The 17,033-nt window shown below is 36.1% G+C and overlaps 2 protein-coding genes across 2 annotated transcripts; both read left to right on the top strand.

Annotated features, from left to right (window-relative positions):
* The first annotated feature begins 69 nt into the window (after positions 1-69).
* On the top strand, positions 70-1,961 carry LOC110457740 (coiled-coil domain-containing protein 152-like). Its single transcript, XM_021509127.1, has 2 exons — positions 70-137; positions 1,008-1,961. The coding sequence occupies exon 2, from the start codon at positions 1,022-1,024 to the stop codon at positions 1,811-1,813; it is 792 nt and encodes a 263-aa protein (XP_021364802.1). The 5' UTR covers positions 70-137; positions 1,008-1,021; the 3' UTR covers positions 1,814-1,961.
* Positions 1,962-4,487: 2,526 nt separating this feature from the next.
* On the top strand, positions 4,488-10,651 carry LOC110457714 (E3 ubiquitin-protein ligase RNF185-like). The gene is made up of 5 exons (XM_021509085.1): positions 4,488-4,806; positions 6,428-6,559; positions 7,282-7,339; positions 8,271-8,388; positions 9,378-10,651. Exons 1-5 carry the CDS (start codon positions 4,658-4,660, stop codon positions 9,473-9,475), a joined length of 555 nt encoding a protein of 184 aa, XP_021364760.1. The 5' UTR covers positions 4,488-4,657; the 3' UTR covers positions 9,476-10,651.
* The last annotated feature ends 6,382 nt before the right edge of the window (positions 10,652-17,033 follow it).

Below are 17,033 nucleotides of genomic sequence, written 5' to 3'. Positions count from 1 at the left end.
AATTTTAAGTTTCAAGATCTCAATCTTTCAAATGTTTTGTTTCTAATGGAAAAGAAGCGTTCTCGCAACCCCGTACTGCAGTAAAAAGTCTGCTGAAGTTTCATTGTCACGAAAATTCGATTTATTTAGGTCGATTGGTAAGTTATTACAGATTCTACTTTGGTTTGTCACATCATTATATTTTAACAGACTTTTCTACAATTTCATTCGAACGGAATTTTTTTTCGAAAGCAAGAACCTACAATGAATTCTTGTTAGAAGTTTGCAACTCGCAAACGATTAAATCGTTCTTTTTTTCACGGACTTAGATAGCAATCTAGGCCTAATTCCATAGATTTTATCCATTTTATGCAAAGCAAATGTAAATATTAACAGAAACATGAAAGTTTTAATTTTGATAATAATGAAAATATGAAACACTGATACAAAGTTTACCAGTGTGTAATTAAATGATGAATTTTTATAGAGCAAATCTTGGAACTACACAGGTGCTATTTTTATTACTTTCACTGTAAGAATAAAATTATCCATCTGTTGTAACGTGCCTTAGGGTAATTTTGCAAATTATATAGGGCGCTATACAAATGTTGTACATTATCATTATTAACCTTCATTCGAACGGCATTGCTTTTAAGTTTTATCTATAAATTTTCAAAAAGCAAGAATCTTCAATTAATCTGATACATGAATTCTTGATAGAAGTTTGCAACTCATAAATTGTTCATTTCCTTTTATGCAGAGTAACTTATATTGTTAGAAACACGAAAGTTTTAATTTTAATAATGAAAATATCAAACAGCGATACAAAGTTTATCAATGTGTCACTGAAATAATGAATATTTATGCAAGCACATCTGTTTTAATAGTAAGTAAAGTGTATACCGGTATGTGTACTACACAGGTGTATATACACATCATATTACTTTTAGTGTGTCCAGCACCTGTGGTGTACTATATGCCAAACATGGTCAAAAAGTTCATCATTACTCATTGATTTATTTTGACAGGTTTCACACTGAAGATGGATAGAGAAGAAAAAACTTCAGAGAAAAATCGGAGTGAACAGTGCCTAGAGCTGGACTCCATCATTGACACATTCGATAACTGGCAGCTGGTTATCGCAGACTTGGTGAAGAGCAAAACTGAATTAACTGAAGAAACTAAAAGTTTAAGAACTGAGAACGAGAGACTGAAGAAGAAAAACACAGAGCTTGAAAAAACTGTTTGTGATCTTCAGGGAATGATAGATACTATGCACAAGCAGCTTCACAACATGTGTGACTTAGAGGAAAACGTCAGAAAATGTCAAGAAGAACTTAAAAAACAAACAAAAAAACTTTGTGATGCGAAATCGGAAGGAATTGCCCAAAAAGTAAGACATACCAAATCAATTGAGAAAATGCAAGATGAACATTCTAAAGAAACGAGCAAATTAACAGAAACCTTTAACAGAGAGAAGGAATTCGAGGTAGACAAGTTAAGGGGAATTATCGAACTGAAAAACGATGAAATGTACCAGCTGCAACAAAAATTGGATAAATCATACGCTGAAAAGGAATCCGAAATCCTGAAACTTTCATTGGATTACGAAAACAAATTGTCAAAACTTAAACAAAAGACATCGATCGCACCTGCTCAATCAAGCTCTTCAAATCAAGAGATTTTCCGTAAAAAGCTCCAGCATCTGAAAACAGAATATGACAGAGAAGTGAATAATCTTAAGTTCACTATTTCAGATCTACAAGAGAAATTGTCTTCCCAGGGAAACACAGGTCGAACGGCGTTGTCTTCTGGGAAAAAGAGACGAACTTAGTATCAACGCAAGACAAAAAGAACACTTATGTGATATACTTAATATTCAGTTCATATTAATTTATTCAAACAGAATTATTGAGTTTTTATTTCAAATATTCCAACAGCAAATAAATAGATTTCATTTTCCAAAGATATTTATTGTGATTTTAAAACCGATATAAGACTGGGATAGTATGTACGCGAGTGCTAATCCAAGATACTTGTACTTTTCTATGAACATTTTATTACAGCAAATTCTCGCAGAATAATCGCTAAACACTAGTCATCACGTGAACATGCAGTGAATGAAAATAACACTGTAAGTCTTGATTGTATATTTGATTGATTGCAAGGCCTGATGAGAGGAAATGATCCCCGTGTAAATTAAGTAGCATTGATCAGTGGTTATGCCAAAACCTTGTGTCTTCTTTTATGTATTAAGAATTTTTACTGAATTTTAACAGTCCAAAAACAACAATGCCACGTATTCATATCGACAATCAAAGTAATGACCACAAAAAGGGCACAACTTAAGGCTTATCGCCATCAAAAACGAAATTATGTGATCTAGTCCAGGTGTTTGCGAGTAGCTCTTTATCATATATATATAAATTAATTACCCTATTATCCCCGTAAGTTTTTACAATGCATCAGCTGAGGAGAATAGTGGGGAAATATTGCCATGTCATCGAGCTAGTTGTGTTTCAAAGATGATTGGGGACTCCCTTAACCCTTTCACCCTATGTTACTTTAGTAAACTCTACCATGCTTCTGGATGAGTCCATTATGGTCTACGGTGGTGAAAGGGTTAATAGTAAAGCATCCACGGAATTCCCCACCCAAAGTCTCGGGACAAGACTTTATCTCTTTTTTCGGTGAGGAGGTGGGGGGAGGGGTGGGGGCAGTGCAGAGCAAAAGACCAAAAGAATATGAGGGAAACGGGGAAACTGTTGCATTAATGGCAAGGTAGCTTCCTTTAAAGAGTATTCCGTCTTTGCGTATTGCAGAGTTATCTTCGCTTGGGGGCAGGTATTGATTGGTACGTCACTTGTTTGTGAGAGTAACGTCATCAATTTTTGAAAAACGACGTAATTTTATCACACAAACCAATGACGTAACAATCAATACCTGTTCCCAAGAGAACATAACTCTGCAATACGCAAAGACGTAAAATAGTAACCGATACTATGACAATGTGTGATAGCCCCATGACTTGCTCAATAGCATGATCCGGGCTCAGTGGTTAAATAGGTTCCCGCTTCCACGTTACATAGATGTTCTCCAACCTCAGATGATCCAAATCCGTGCCAAACGACTGCTGGTTGGTTGTCGTGGTTTTTTTTACCTTACTCAGAGACATGTATTACATATGTATCCTCGGGTTACCGGTTTCCGCGCACTTAAGAAGCATCCGCGATTTCGTACTCATATCGGCAGAAAACTGTTGAAATTACGGATCACTGTCATAAACATGTTTACAATCTACTAATGGAAACAAAAAACTAGCAACATAAAACTGTATTTTAAAAAAAATCAGAACAAACAATTTTTAACAAATTTCTCCCGTCGGAAGTAGCCGTCATATGTTTCCGTGTGTCTATTTTGATTTAGTGTTCAAAGAAAGATAACTCGAATACACTAAAAAGAAATTATCTACAGTGACCTGCAAGAACAAAAGCTTCGTTTGGAATAAAAATATATCTTTAATCGTCAAATTAAATATCAAAACAACCTTTTTTAAATTTCACCTTTTTAATTTATTTTTCAAGATGTCAAATTGAACGAATTCATGTATTTTTTAAAAATTAGTTATTATATTTATTTGGTTATGATATAGAATCTGTTAAAAAAAAAATCTGCAGTCTTATATCGGTTTTGGTTGATGGTAAGTTATTTCTCATTTTGTTCTGTTTCAAATTGGTGAAAATTGAAGGTTCATTGCATTACAAGTTTTACGTTTCATTGAAAACACTGTTTATCGATAGAAGAATGTCTCCTTGGCTCTTCGGAAGTGGAAAAAAATCGGCGAGGAGATGTGGCCTCATTTGCATACGTCATTTTCGTACGTTGGTCAGACTACAAAAAAGACTGGTTCATGAATGAAATATATCACCGTTTTTTCAGGTATGGGCTCATTTTGAGCAAGATAAAAAGAGCATTAAGCAAAACTGCATATTTATGCGTGTTTTTAATCGGTGATTTTTCGGACGAACTTCCGGTAATTTTTTTGTCAGTTTACAGACGATGGCCAAACGTCTAAAATATCCTTGTGTTGTGGCCAGCAGGTCACGTAGTTACGAGATATAGCTTGATAAAATGTCTGCGCGGAAATACATAACGCGCGGAAACTGGTGTCTAGACGATATATGCTTAACTCAAATTAATTATTTCAAATTGTATACAGACACCCTGTTTACTTCGTTTTAAAATGAAATAAGCACATTTATCTGTCGTCTGCAGCAAGGATAAATATTCTGAATGGGTAAAAATGAATATTTCTTAAAATATATAATATATCTATCTTATTCTAACTATGTTATTGTTACTTGAATTTTTTAATTTCTTAAAGCAGGAAAAATATGGTGATAAACACTATAGATTAATGAAAATCATTGGAAACTTATTATTACATGAACATTTGATAGTGTGCTACGTATATGCGATTATATGTAATTATCCCCCCTTTAGGGTTTACTGCGCATGAGTAGTTATACGTCAACACAGTAACTTCCGGAACTTCACGAGTGGAATATATTTTGACGTGATGATGGAATAGAAGTCTTATTTGCGTCTTATTATGCTTCAATAATGACACGTGTGGAATAGATTAAGCCAACATCTAAGAACGTAAACTAAATTAAACATGGCGACGCCGACTGGAGCAGAAGGAGGTACCACGCCCCCCGGGGGAGCAGATTCAGCGGACACAGATGCAGGGACATTTTACGAGTGCAACATTTGTCTGGACACAGCACGCGATCCGGTTGTCAGCATGTGTGGACATTTGTTTTGGTACGATTGTCAACTTGTCAATCCTTTTTGCTAAATATCGTCTGAAATATGATCATCATCAACTGTTGAGTGGTTATATTAGTGTACCCCGAGTTTCCTGACACCAGACGTTGACATTTTGACAGACATACTTGTTAGACTTCTTTCAGTCAAAACGTCGTAAGTCTGTGTCAGCGCTAGAAGACTCGGGCTTATATGTGCTGTCCTTCGTTTAATGGAATGTGACATCAGACTGGGACATTTTGACAGATAGATGTCTGGTATATAAATATATGGGATCTGGATTTCTCGAACACCATTTGGTGTCATTGGGTTGCTGGCAACAAAAATCTACCTTTTTTCAGACTTTAACATTTTGACAGGCATACGTGTTAGACTTCTTTCAGTCAAAACGTCGTAAGTCTGTGTCAGAGCTAGAAGACCCAGGCTTATATGTGCTGTTCTTCGTTTAAGGGAATATACTAGCCCAAGTTTAATATGGCCATCAGGCTTATATGTGCTGTCCTTCATTTAAGGGAATATACTAGCCCAAGTTTCATATGGCCATGACACCAGGACTGGGACATTTTGACAGATAGATGTCTGGTGTATATATATATATATATATATGGGGCCTGGAATTCTTGAACACCATTTGGTATCATTGGGTTGCTGGCAACAAAAATCTACTGGGACACGTCTGTCTTCGATCACACAAAAAGTCATGCATGAATGGACCGCATGGATATATAGATGGACGGTTTGACCCATTATTTACAGATAGAGTGGGTTCTGAAACTGAGGGTGTACCAAAGGAAAAGGACGAGTCCAGGAATTAGGGACATGTGTCCCATAAATCACTTTGGTCGCATACCAATTTTAAAATTCTCATGTTAACTCATTCACCACTTAAGACACATTTGAACTCTTCTAATTCAAAGGTTGGAATAGTTCATTATGAAATTTCAGGGGTGAATGAGTTAAGCTCTTCTCATAAGCTCTGTATGTTTTCCTTGGTAAAAGTGATGATTTCAATGTGGTTAATTAGCCAAATGTCAGTCAGGTGGTGAAGTGCACAACCCATAAACTGTTTTGCTAGTAACAAAGGCAGTAGCTTTATCTGTCAAATACATCTATCGGCTATCTATATATGGATACAGTATTTGACAGACAGAGCCTGTGATTTGAAACCAAAAGTGACGGTAAAAAATATAAATGATTATAAATTGAACAGACCAGTGCACCCTTACAATTTGTATGCATGTACATGCATGTATAAGGCTCTGTGATCAAATTAAATGATCCATACAGATTAAATGTCATAGCATTGGTCAAACTGTTGTAAATGTAATTATAAGCATAGAGAGATGCTGAAACAATTTAAGTTGAAGAAGGGAGAGAAAGAAAAGATAAAAATCCAAGGTATTGCCTACATGTAATTCGGAAGTCACTGAAAAAGAAAATGTAGAAATCCCCATATTAGATGTGCTATGTATTACTTTACCAAGAAACTTATCTGCACGTTGGTACTGTTAAGGGGTTGGTTATGATATATTGATGGTTTGCATAAAAAAGAAAGAAAGAAAAAAATAATTCTGTTTCAAAAATATATAGTCAAATTTATAATTGATTATAATTACAGCTGGCCCTGTCTCCACCAATGGTTGGAGACTCGCCCACAGAAACAGATGTGTCCAGTGTGTAAAGCCGGCATTGGCAAGGACAAAGTAATACCAGTATATGGCAGGGGCTCCAATAACCAGCAGGACCCAAGGTACATGTAGATCTAAGTTCCACTTCAAAAATTGATCTTTTGATGAAAAATGTGTATTCTGCACCACCAGGGTGGTCGGGTGGTGCACTGGATAGCGCACTTGCCTTTCACCAAGGCGACCGGGTTCGAATCCCTGATCGGACGTAAAAAGGTGTTGGGGTCACCTGCCTGACCATGTGGGTTTTCTCCGGGTACTCCTGTTTCCTCTCACAATAAGACCCCCGCACGCTAACATCCGAGCCACCAAGAATGATTAACATAAGTTGAAATAACTTGTTTTATAATTGTTGTAAAATAAATAAAATTTACATTTATATGCATTCTGCACCTATCAAAATCTTTCTTATAAAATATCTACAGTGTATTTTGAAGTGATATTGTCCAGTACTAGCTATAGTATCTTAGTTTAGAAATCCTGTAGACCCTGATCATTTACAGCTTATAACCCACTTGAATTTCTTGACTTGAATTTCAAGCTGATCTAAACAAATTAAAATTATATCATATCTCATACTGGCCAAACTTATCATATTTTAGTCGGATTTAGTTTTGAAAGCTGCAAGAAAAGGTGATGATAAATTTACAAAAATAGTCGGGGGTGGGGTGGGGGGGAATGTATTGAATCAAAGGTATTATCTTCAATTGTAAAGGTGATGATTTATACATAAAAACTTAGGAAAAAAACCAATTTCCTTTCATCATATAATAATCTTTTTTTGCAGAGAAAAACTGCCACCTCGACCAGCAGGTCAAAGATCTGAACCAGAAAATCAAGGAGGGGTAGGTATAGAGAAAGGACACAAGAGTTAATCAGACTGGAATATTTAACCCTTTCACCCCTATGTAACTTTAGTAGACTCTACCATGCATTAATCTGGACGAGTCCATTATGGTCTACAGTGGTGAAAGGGTTAAGGCTGAGAGATGCTCCTGTAGATGTTAAAGAAAAAGATACCACGGTTAAGTTGTCATAAAATCTTGATTTATCAATCGTTAATGAGCATGGTAATTATATTCCAATGCATACATTTAAGATGGGTAATTTACGACCTGGACACCTTGTGAAAATGAAGAATTTCCAAAATAACATTTTCTAAAATAAACCAACATAATCTCCTTTATTCACACCTACGAATCATGTGTAACACTAGTCTTGCCTAAGTCATTTCATCACACGTCCAATATGTAGAAAAGTTCTCGATAAGTACAGCCATGAGAAAACAAAATGATAACAATGTTGTTGTTTTTTTAACAAAATATAATTACGGTATCATCCCCTGCCGGTCAAAAGAAAACATACATGGCTGGGATATTGAAATATTGCGTTATCTACCTATTTGACACAGTCAATGACAGACATATAAACTAATTTTGATTGGTTTTTCGGTACACATTTTCAGACACGGGTTCCAATAAAAATTGAGTTGTGTTTGGGTACTCACGACAGCCCCAATATGATTAACTACAAAAATGCTGTAGAATCATTTATTTTGTGGGGTTAAAATTCTGTGGTTTTCACATACTAGACTGTTTTAAGGACACTATATTTCGATGATTTCTGATTGTTCCCTATCTATATCATATCAAATTTATGTTTTAGTGGGGATTTAAAAAAAAAAAATTGTGGAATTTTGTTGTCCATGAAATAAACGAAATTTAATGTCCCACGAAAATTTATGATTTTACAGTGGTTATTTCTCTGTATTCCCAGGGATTTCCAGGTTTTGGGTTCGGAGATGGAGGATTCCATATGTCATTTGGAATTGGTGCTTTCCCCTTCGGAATTTTTGCCTCAACGTTTAATTTCAATGATGGACGTCCGGGTCCAGGTATGTATAAGTGACCATTCTAGGTCATTTTACCACCACATACAATATACATGTTTATTATTTACCTCTTTTCACTCAATTTTTCAAAGCATAGTTCCTTTCCATCAAATTTTGTTCAATTTACCACTTTCGGCATCAACAAAATGAAACAATGTATGACTGCAATTATGTTACAATCAATGAATATTTCAAAAAATGTTACAATCAATGAATACTTCAAACAATGTTACAACCAATGAATACTTTAAACAATGTTACAATTAATGAATACTTCAAACAATGTTACAATCAATGAATACTTCAAACAATGTTACAATCAATAAATACTTCAAAAAAAATTACAATCAATAATTGCTTTCAACAATGCTACAATCAATGATTCACTGATTGGTTCAAACAATATAACAATGAATTAATGATTGGTTCAAACAATATTACAATCAATTAATGATTGGTTCAAACAATGTTACAATCAATTAATCAATGGTTCAAACAATGTTACAATCAATTAATGATTGGTTCAACCAATGTTACAATCAATTAATGATCGGTTCAATCAATGTTATAATCAATTAATGATTGGTTCAAACAATGTTACAATCAATTAATGATTGGTTGAACCAATGTTACAATCAATTAATGATTGGTTCAAACAATGTTGCAATCAATTAATAATTGGTTCAATCAATGTTACAATCAATTAATGATTGGTTCAAACAATATTACAATCAATTAATGATTGGTTCAAACAATGTTATAATCAATTAATGATCGGTTCAAACAATGTTACAATCAATGACTGCCAAATAGATTTTTAAAAACGTCACAGTCTTTGACTGTTTGAAACCGTGTTAGAATCAATTATTGTTTTGAAACATGTTGTGGAAAATTGTGAATGTTTCCTTGTGAAATAGATCAATATTGTAGTAATATTTCTAAAAACAATATACAATTCATCTAATAATAAATTTTGATATTTTGTTGGATAGCTCCCCCTGGATCACCACAGAATCGTGAGGAACAGTTTCTGTCTAAAGTATTTTTATGGGTAGCTATCCTCTTCATTTTCTATTTACTCATTGCATAGTCGACCCCATCAAACACATCATCAAGTACCTGACCAATTGTCAAGCTGATATCTGTCTAATAAAGTGTTAACAGAAAGTGTTTGAACACTCTACCACTGAGCTACAGGAAAATTCCCTGAAGCGCGAAGCTAGAAGATGACCGTAATCCTATGTACAATTAAAATCTGCCACAAAGATTACAGAGTAGCTACACCTAACTTTAAAGAAGTCGATTTTACTGTTGCGCTGTCGCATAATTTTTGTTATCTTTTTAAATCTAGTGTACAGGTATCAACCTTAAGATGTCACATAAAGAGCCTTTGATTTCTGGTGACATATTCCAAGGGCCTGTTCGTTTATAAAAAGCGGTATGACAGTTTATAAATGTAAGAATTCCGGGTATAAATTCTGGCGGACCTGCAAATGTTTATGCAGGCCTTGCAAGGCTTTGTCAAGGCTCGCCTGAAAGCAGCATCAGATTACTAGGTCCGATCTTATTTAATAAACAAACAACTGTGGTCCGACCGGTTTGGCCGTTTAAACAAAAAACGGCCCAAGTGTGAAGAGAAGATATGTGTATCGAAAGACAAACCCTTCAGTATGGAGATCAGTGTTGGTATGTTTTCTTGACTACCCAAAGTTGGTGGGTGCCAACAGAAAACATGAAATCCTGGATTGGTATCCATTTGTCGTTTTGTGGTGTCAGTGGTGCTGACAGATTATGTCTGTTGCAAGTCCTAAACATTTATCATATAAAACCCATTTAGAGTAGATCTCATTTTGTGTTCGTCAGATACTCAGAAATCGGAAAAATGTGTTGAGGGTGTGTCCTACCTATGTTGTTGTACCAGTAGGCACAAAATCTGTGGTCGTGTTGTTCAAAACTTGAATCAGCTAGACAGATGTTAATAGAAAAAATCATTGAAATTTATAGCTAAAACTGGTATATATACTGAGGAATGCCACAATGATCTGATAGTGAATTAATAAGCTGCAAATGTAATGGTAAAATTTAAGGTATTTTGGAAAAAAATGCAAGTTTGATTTACTTTACCCTTTCACCAATGTAGACCATAATGGACTCATCCAGATCAACTTCTGAAAAAGCTGACTTAAGTCATGTGCAACGTAGCTGATTGGTTGGGTGTTTTTTCTTTTTCATTTTTTCTCCTTTATGATTTCTTAATCGACCTACTATATACCAAATCGATTTGCTACATTTTGGAATTGACAAATTCATATTGTAACTGTTTATTGCAAATATTATCAAATCATAATTTTGATTGACGATGTAACCCTTTGAATGCAATGCAATTTTTATTTATTTACATAAAGTTGCTTGTGTTTATGATGACTGTCACTCTAAGAGCGACAGGTAGATATATTGGTCACTCACTAGGTGATTGCGTACCAAATCATCTGTTGCATACTGCAAAAAAAGGTACCAGTATGAAAAATTATTGTAAATGATTACAACCAAACTGTTGTCTGAGGAATGTGGAATATTGATTAGCACACAGATTTCAATTCTGGTTTTGAATGAGATATGTGCAACGTTTCAGAGTTTGTCATTAATCCTACCCGCTCCGTTTGATGTCACTCATTAATGAGATTGTTAACGTGTTACAATTTCTTATTTCATGATATAGGAACTCCAAATTAGATTAAGTTTAGTTGGAACAATTCCTCTTTTTTATAACTGCAATATTAAAACAACTGGTTCAGGAATCATTTTCTTTGTAGATATTGAACACCTATTTTTACTAGCAGTGTTTATGATTTTCTCAGCAAGTGTATGAATTTGAAGTAAGAATTGTGTAAAACAGCTTAAGATATCATTCACAAGTGCATTGTAATTAACCTTCAGTGTTGAGTCAAAATCATTTAAGTTTTTTTTTATTTTTTTGTCATGGTTGAGCATTTTAAGACAGTATTGATTGAAATATTTGGAGATATTCCATCAGTGAATTTTTGTTTACGTAAAACTTGTGTATGTATAATTGTAATGGCATTTTCTCATACATCATTCAATAGATTGCATTACAGTGAAAACTGACAATATTTCTGTAAAGAGAATATTTTTTTGTTTACACAGGACCCATTTATACTGGCATATATGCTGTGAAACTTAAATGATTCCACTTAAACAAATGGTCATAAAACATTTGTTTCAGCTACATGTACCTGTATAATTATAACTTCAAATATAAAAGTGGTTTGTATCGATGCTAGATTTTCATAGCAACAATTTTAAATCATTAACTCATTCACCCCTGAAATTTTATAATGAACTATTCCAGCCTTTGAATTGGAAGAGATCACATGTGTCTTCAGGGGGTGAATGGGTTAAGGACAAGACAAAAACTTTTCAAAAATTTCTTAGGAGTCAGACTCTCTGTGAGACTGAATTTGAATAAGTATTTAATTAACCATCTATTTATGAATAATAGATATCAGTTCTTCAATAAGCTTCAGAAAGCTGTTAACATTTTTCATATTGGTACATCCTTCCGATTCAAGATATATGTAATATGTCTAAATTAATTTGTATACCAAGTGTGTTGTACGTATTGTGATTGCCTACAAATGTTACATGTTTTTATATGTTGGGAGAAAGTACTATCAGACATATAACTAAGGTCTGCTCTTCAAGAGCAATAGAGTGTGTTTAACTGATTTTATTGACAGGGTGATTTGATGCTGTAAACCACAGGGGCTTGGCACCAATCCACTTCCCAACATTTTGTATATTATAGATACATATATATATACAGTGTGGAGTTCGGGGTTGATGCCATGCCCCTGTGCTGTAGATACAAATACATTTATACAGACTGTGGAATTGGGGGTTAGTGTCATGCCCCTGTGCTGTAAATAACTTCCTATTCCAAAATGAAAATTTCACTTTTGAACTTTAGAAGGCAGTACCTAAGTTTAATATTTAACAGATCTAGAATTTCAATGAAAACGTGGTTTCATTATAAATAGGAATAAAGTTTGCCTTGGTTTGTTGTATGCTTTGATACATCTTCAAGGTAATTATCGAAGTATGTGTGTCTGAGGCCATGATATAAGTGATATTATTTAGATATTAAAATAACGAATTTATCTCTACTCTGATAAAACCAGTGAAATCGCATGGAAGTGAAAAACTAATCTTCTAAATCTATTTATACTAGATATATTGCTACCGATATGGAGAGTACTCGGATAGGCATATAGCCTGTCGCTGTATCCATTTGTTGAATTTATTTAACAAAGGAAATTTGCGGAAATCAAATTATCTGTGTGAACTATTCTGTACCTGATATTTGCTCTTCTGACGAGAGCATCAGCATTTCATTCTAAGGTTACTACATGTGACTCTTCAACTTGTTTGTCAAAATAAATGTTTTTCACGTTTTCCTTCAAATGACCTATGAAGCATGAGAGAAAGGAAAGAGAAATTTCATACTTTGACATCAAAAGTTTATAACATCAGATATTTATGTAGTTACCATTCCAAACTAAGTCTTGTAGTTCTTTCCATGTCTGTTATAAAATTGTTTTCACATTTTGTGTGGAAAAAAATGGGAAATAACACTGAGAATGATGTTTCTGTTCTTTTTAGAGGATCTGTCATAAGTTTCCCTTTATATTAGATTTACGATACAAGTTATGGATTTTCAATGTTTGCGAGCCTCTGGCGAGTATCATCAATCTAATATGAAGGGAAACGAATGACAGATTCTTTTTATCATATCGTACAAAGTAAACTGTATAGTTGTGATCTGAAACGAATATTTTTGCACTTGGCCTCTTCTGAAACGATGAAAATGGCGTCCACTTCACAATGACGTGACGTCACATTGATTGTTCATATTTGATTGTGACGTCATTTCCGGAGTGGTAGTACACACGTTACATAAACATAATCTATGTGATGGCTTTATGACACTGCATAACATGGTATTCATATGATAAATATGAACAGTAAATGTGGAACATTTGTATATGAGGACAATATTTATGTAATCCCTTTTCACTGCATTTCAAAATTTTCAGTTCTGGGAATAACTACAGTTATAAGGCAATTTGCTTAATATTTCTATGTAAATTTTGTAGTTTCAAGAAAAACATCTTTCACATTTGATCTCGTGTAAAAAAAGACTTCTATAAGTAAATAAATCGTAGCTATCGGGAGAGAATGCAGTACAAATTTTGTGTGGATGGTGTACACGGTGTACCTTTGGTGTACCGGTATGTTGTAATACTGTGGCCAATTTTCCATTATATAGAGGCAATAGGCAAAATAATATATTTATTAATCATTGTTTTGTATTGATTGTTGCAAATAAATCATTCAAGAAACGTTTATCAGCATTTAATTGTTGTTTTATGTGTTGGACCTTTACAGTAAATTTTTGTAATGCATTTAGAAAAGTATGAAGTATCAGGATTTGTTTGACCTACCCCCCGGTGTTCATGCTCAAACCTGCCTGTCGACAACAACATCTGGCTCTCTCACAGCTGATGTGGTGTACGTCGGATAATGCACATTTTCATTATGTTGCAGCTTTGATATTTTCATTTCCCTCTTACCTACTCATACTCTTTATGGCAGTGTATTGAAGGTCATAGATGCGAGAGGGATAACAGGTGAGAGATACAGTCCAAATGGGCCTCTTGTTTATTAAAGGTCATTGATGCGGAAGGGAAAACAGGTGAGAGATACAGTCCAATTGGGTCTCTTTGTTTATTTAAGGTCATTGATGCAAGAGAGATAACAGGTGAGAGATACAGTCCAATTGGGCCTCTTGTTTATTCAAGGTCATTGATGCGAGAGGGATAACAGGTGAGGGATACAGTCCAATTGGGCCTCTTGTTTATTAAAATGTCATTGATGCGGGAGGGATAACAGGTGAGGGATACAGTCCAATTGGGCCTCTTGTTTATTAAATGTCATTGATGCGAGAGGGATAACAGGTGAGAGATACAGTCTAATTGGGCCTCTTGTTTATTAAAATGTCATTGATGCGAGAGGGATAACAGGTGAGAGATGCAGTCCAATTGGGTCTCTTGTTTATTAAAGGTCGTTGATGCGAGAGGTGGTCCTCTTGTTTATTAAAGGTCGTTGATGCGAGAGGCTTATCAGGTGAGAGATACAGTCCAATTGGGCCTCTTGTTTATTCAAGGTCATTGATGCGAGAGGGATAACAGGTGAGGGATACAGTCCAATTGGGCCTCTTGTTTATTAAAGGCCATTGATGCGGGAGGGATAACAGGTGAGAGATACAGTCCAATTGGGCCTTTTGTTTATTAAAGGTCATTGATGCGGGAGGGATAACAGGTGAGAGATACAGTCCAATTGGGCCTCTTGTTTATTCAAGGTCATTGATGCGAGAGGGATAACAGGTGAGAGATGCAGTCCAATTGGGTCTCTTGTTTATTAAAGGTCATAGATGCGAGGGATAACAGGTGAGAGATACAGTCCAATTGGGCCTTTTGTTTATTAAAGGTCATTGATGCGAGAGGGATAACAGGTGAGGGATACAGTCCAATTGGGCCTCTTGTTTATTAAATGTCATTGATGCGAGAGGTGGGCCTCTTGTTTATTAAAGGTCATTGATGCGAGTGGGATAACAGGTGAGAGATACAGTCCAATTGGGCCTCTTGTTTATTAAAGGTCATTGATGCGGGAGGGATAACAGGTGAGAGATAGTCCAATTGGGTCTCTTGTTTATTAAAGTTCATTGATGCGAGAGGGATAACAGGTGAGATACAGTCCAACTGGGTCTCTTTGTTTATTTAAGGTCATTGATGCAAGAGAGATAACAGGTGAGAGATACAGTCCAATTGGGCCTCTTGTTTATTAAAGGTCCTTGATGCAAGAGGCTTATCAGGTGAGAGATACAGTCCAATTGGGCCTCTTGTTTATTAAAGGTCGTAGATGCGAGACGGTAACAGGTGGGAGATACAGTCCAATTGGGCCTCTTGTTTGTTAAAGGTCGTTGATGCGAGAGGGATAACAGGTGAGAGATACAGTCCAATTGGGCCTCTTGTTTATTAAAGGTCGTTGATGCGAGAGGTGGGCCTCTTGTTTTTTTTGATCATCGTTCAGATGTTTGTGTCCCACTGCAACATCTAAGGTCATGAAGATGGTGTCTGCAGATATTTCATAATCTGGACACAGCAGCATGACACTTCACCTTGGTCACATTTGGTTAGGATGTGTCAGAATATTGTGACCAGGTGATCATGAAGTGTCATGCTGCTGAGTCCAGATTATAAAAAGTTCTTTGTGATGGAACTTTTAAAGTGGCTTCATTCTCTGCAGATACATGGTACCATCTTCATGACCTTAAATGTCAGATGTGGTTCCCAAGTTTGGCTTCAGTAGGATCTCTGTAACATTGCTCTAACCACTACATCTGACTTTGTTGGTTCACAGTGTTAACCAGCCACTGTGTATCGCTGTATGGTCCCCATCTCTGTCCTCTCCTGAGATGCCAAAGCCAACAAGTAGGCTCTGCCTGCTTGCCAAGTCTGCGTATGGCCGCTCGTCTCTGGTGTCCATTGGTCCCAATGCTCTTGAAGGGTCTCCATACCATACAGTCTGCTGGGAATCCCTGCCATCCAACTTCTACAGGGAACAGCCATGCTTTCCAGCCCCATTGTCTGCATATCTCAATCAGTTCCTGGTACTTGGAGCTCTTGCACTGATGTGCCTTCCTGCACCATTCGGCCCATGGAATGGTCAACTCTACAAGTATGATTATCTTCTGCTGGGATGACCACAGTACTGCATCAGGCCAAGTGGTAGTCTGAACGATTGATGAGAAAACCATCTTCTTCCCCAGGTCGACTTACATTTTCCATGATGCTCCATCTAAGAGACTAGTTTCTCCCACACCTTAACAAACTGAACAAACTCAGGTTTCCTTGATGTAATGCAACTTAACAACCAGACAATGTAGGTCATTGTTCCATAATCTCCACACAACTTACACTCTGAGGATTCCACCAGCCCCCTTTGCCAAGTTAACTGGAGATGGAAAAACATCATAGACGGACCTCAGTAGGGATGAGATACAGTAAGGCTAGATTCTCCATATTTCCTGCCATGTCGATTGTCTTTCTGGCTGTTCAGGAGTGTCAAGGTTCCTTGCTTGCCCAGTGATACTGTTCTGGCTTTCTATATCTCCTTCCCCGCTCTTCTGATCTCTCCTTGAACCATTTCTCTCTTTTCTTTTGGTTCCTGCTTTGCTCCACTCTCTGAATTTAGTGCTGTTGCCTAGCCCTTATCTGCCACCACTACATACATTGCTAATGATGTCTCGAAACTCTTCTGCTCTCTTGATGGTGCTACTGGCTGACCATTTTCTGCTGGTTCTTGTAACCACTCCTGCTCTTCAAATTTTCTCATCTTCCAGAGTCATCACAAGTCGGCACTTCGCCACTTTGAACTCCTAAACCAGTGATGTTAAGGGCACTTCGCCACTTTGAACTCCTAAACCAGTGATGTTAAGGGCAACTGTAGCTCGGATGTGTGACTGAATAAACCAATGGACCTTAGCCATCTTAGGAAATTTGCACTGA

The sequence above is a fragment of the Mizuhopecten yessoensis genome, unplaced genomic scaffold, assembly GCF_002113885.1.
Source record: "Mizuhopecten yessoensis strain PY_sf001 unplaced genomic scaffold, ASM211388v2 scaffold9301, whole genome shotgun sequence".
Lineage (NCBI taxonomy): Eukaryota > Metazoa > Mollusca > Bivalvia > Pectinida > Pectinidae > Mizuhopecten > Mizuhopecten yessoensis.
This window is presented reverse-complemented; position numbering and strand designations above follow the sequence as displayed.

Excerpts from the sequence above, each read along its gene's own strand:
- LOC110457714 (XM_021509085.1), top strand. The coding sequence starts at position 4,658 with ATGGCGACGCCGACTGGAGCAGAAGGAGGTACCACGCCCCCCGGGGGA. Across the intron at positions 4,807-6,427 it reads ATGTGTGGACATTTGTTTTG|CTGGCCCTGTCTCCACCAAT; the intron begins GTACGATTGTCA and ends TTATAATTACAG. Across the intron at positions 8,389-9,377 it reads TGATGGACGTCCGGGTCCAG|CTCCCCCTGGATCACCACAG; the intron begins GTATGTATAAGT and ends TTTGTTGGATAG.
- LOC110457740 (XM_021509127.1), top strand. The coding sequence starts at position 1,022 with ATGGATAGAGAAGAAAAAACTTCAGAGAAAAATCGGAGTGAACAGTGC.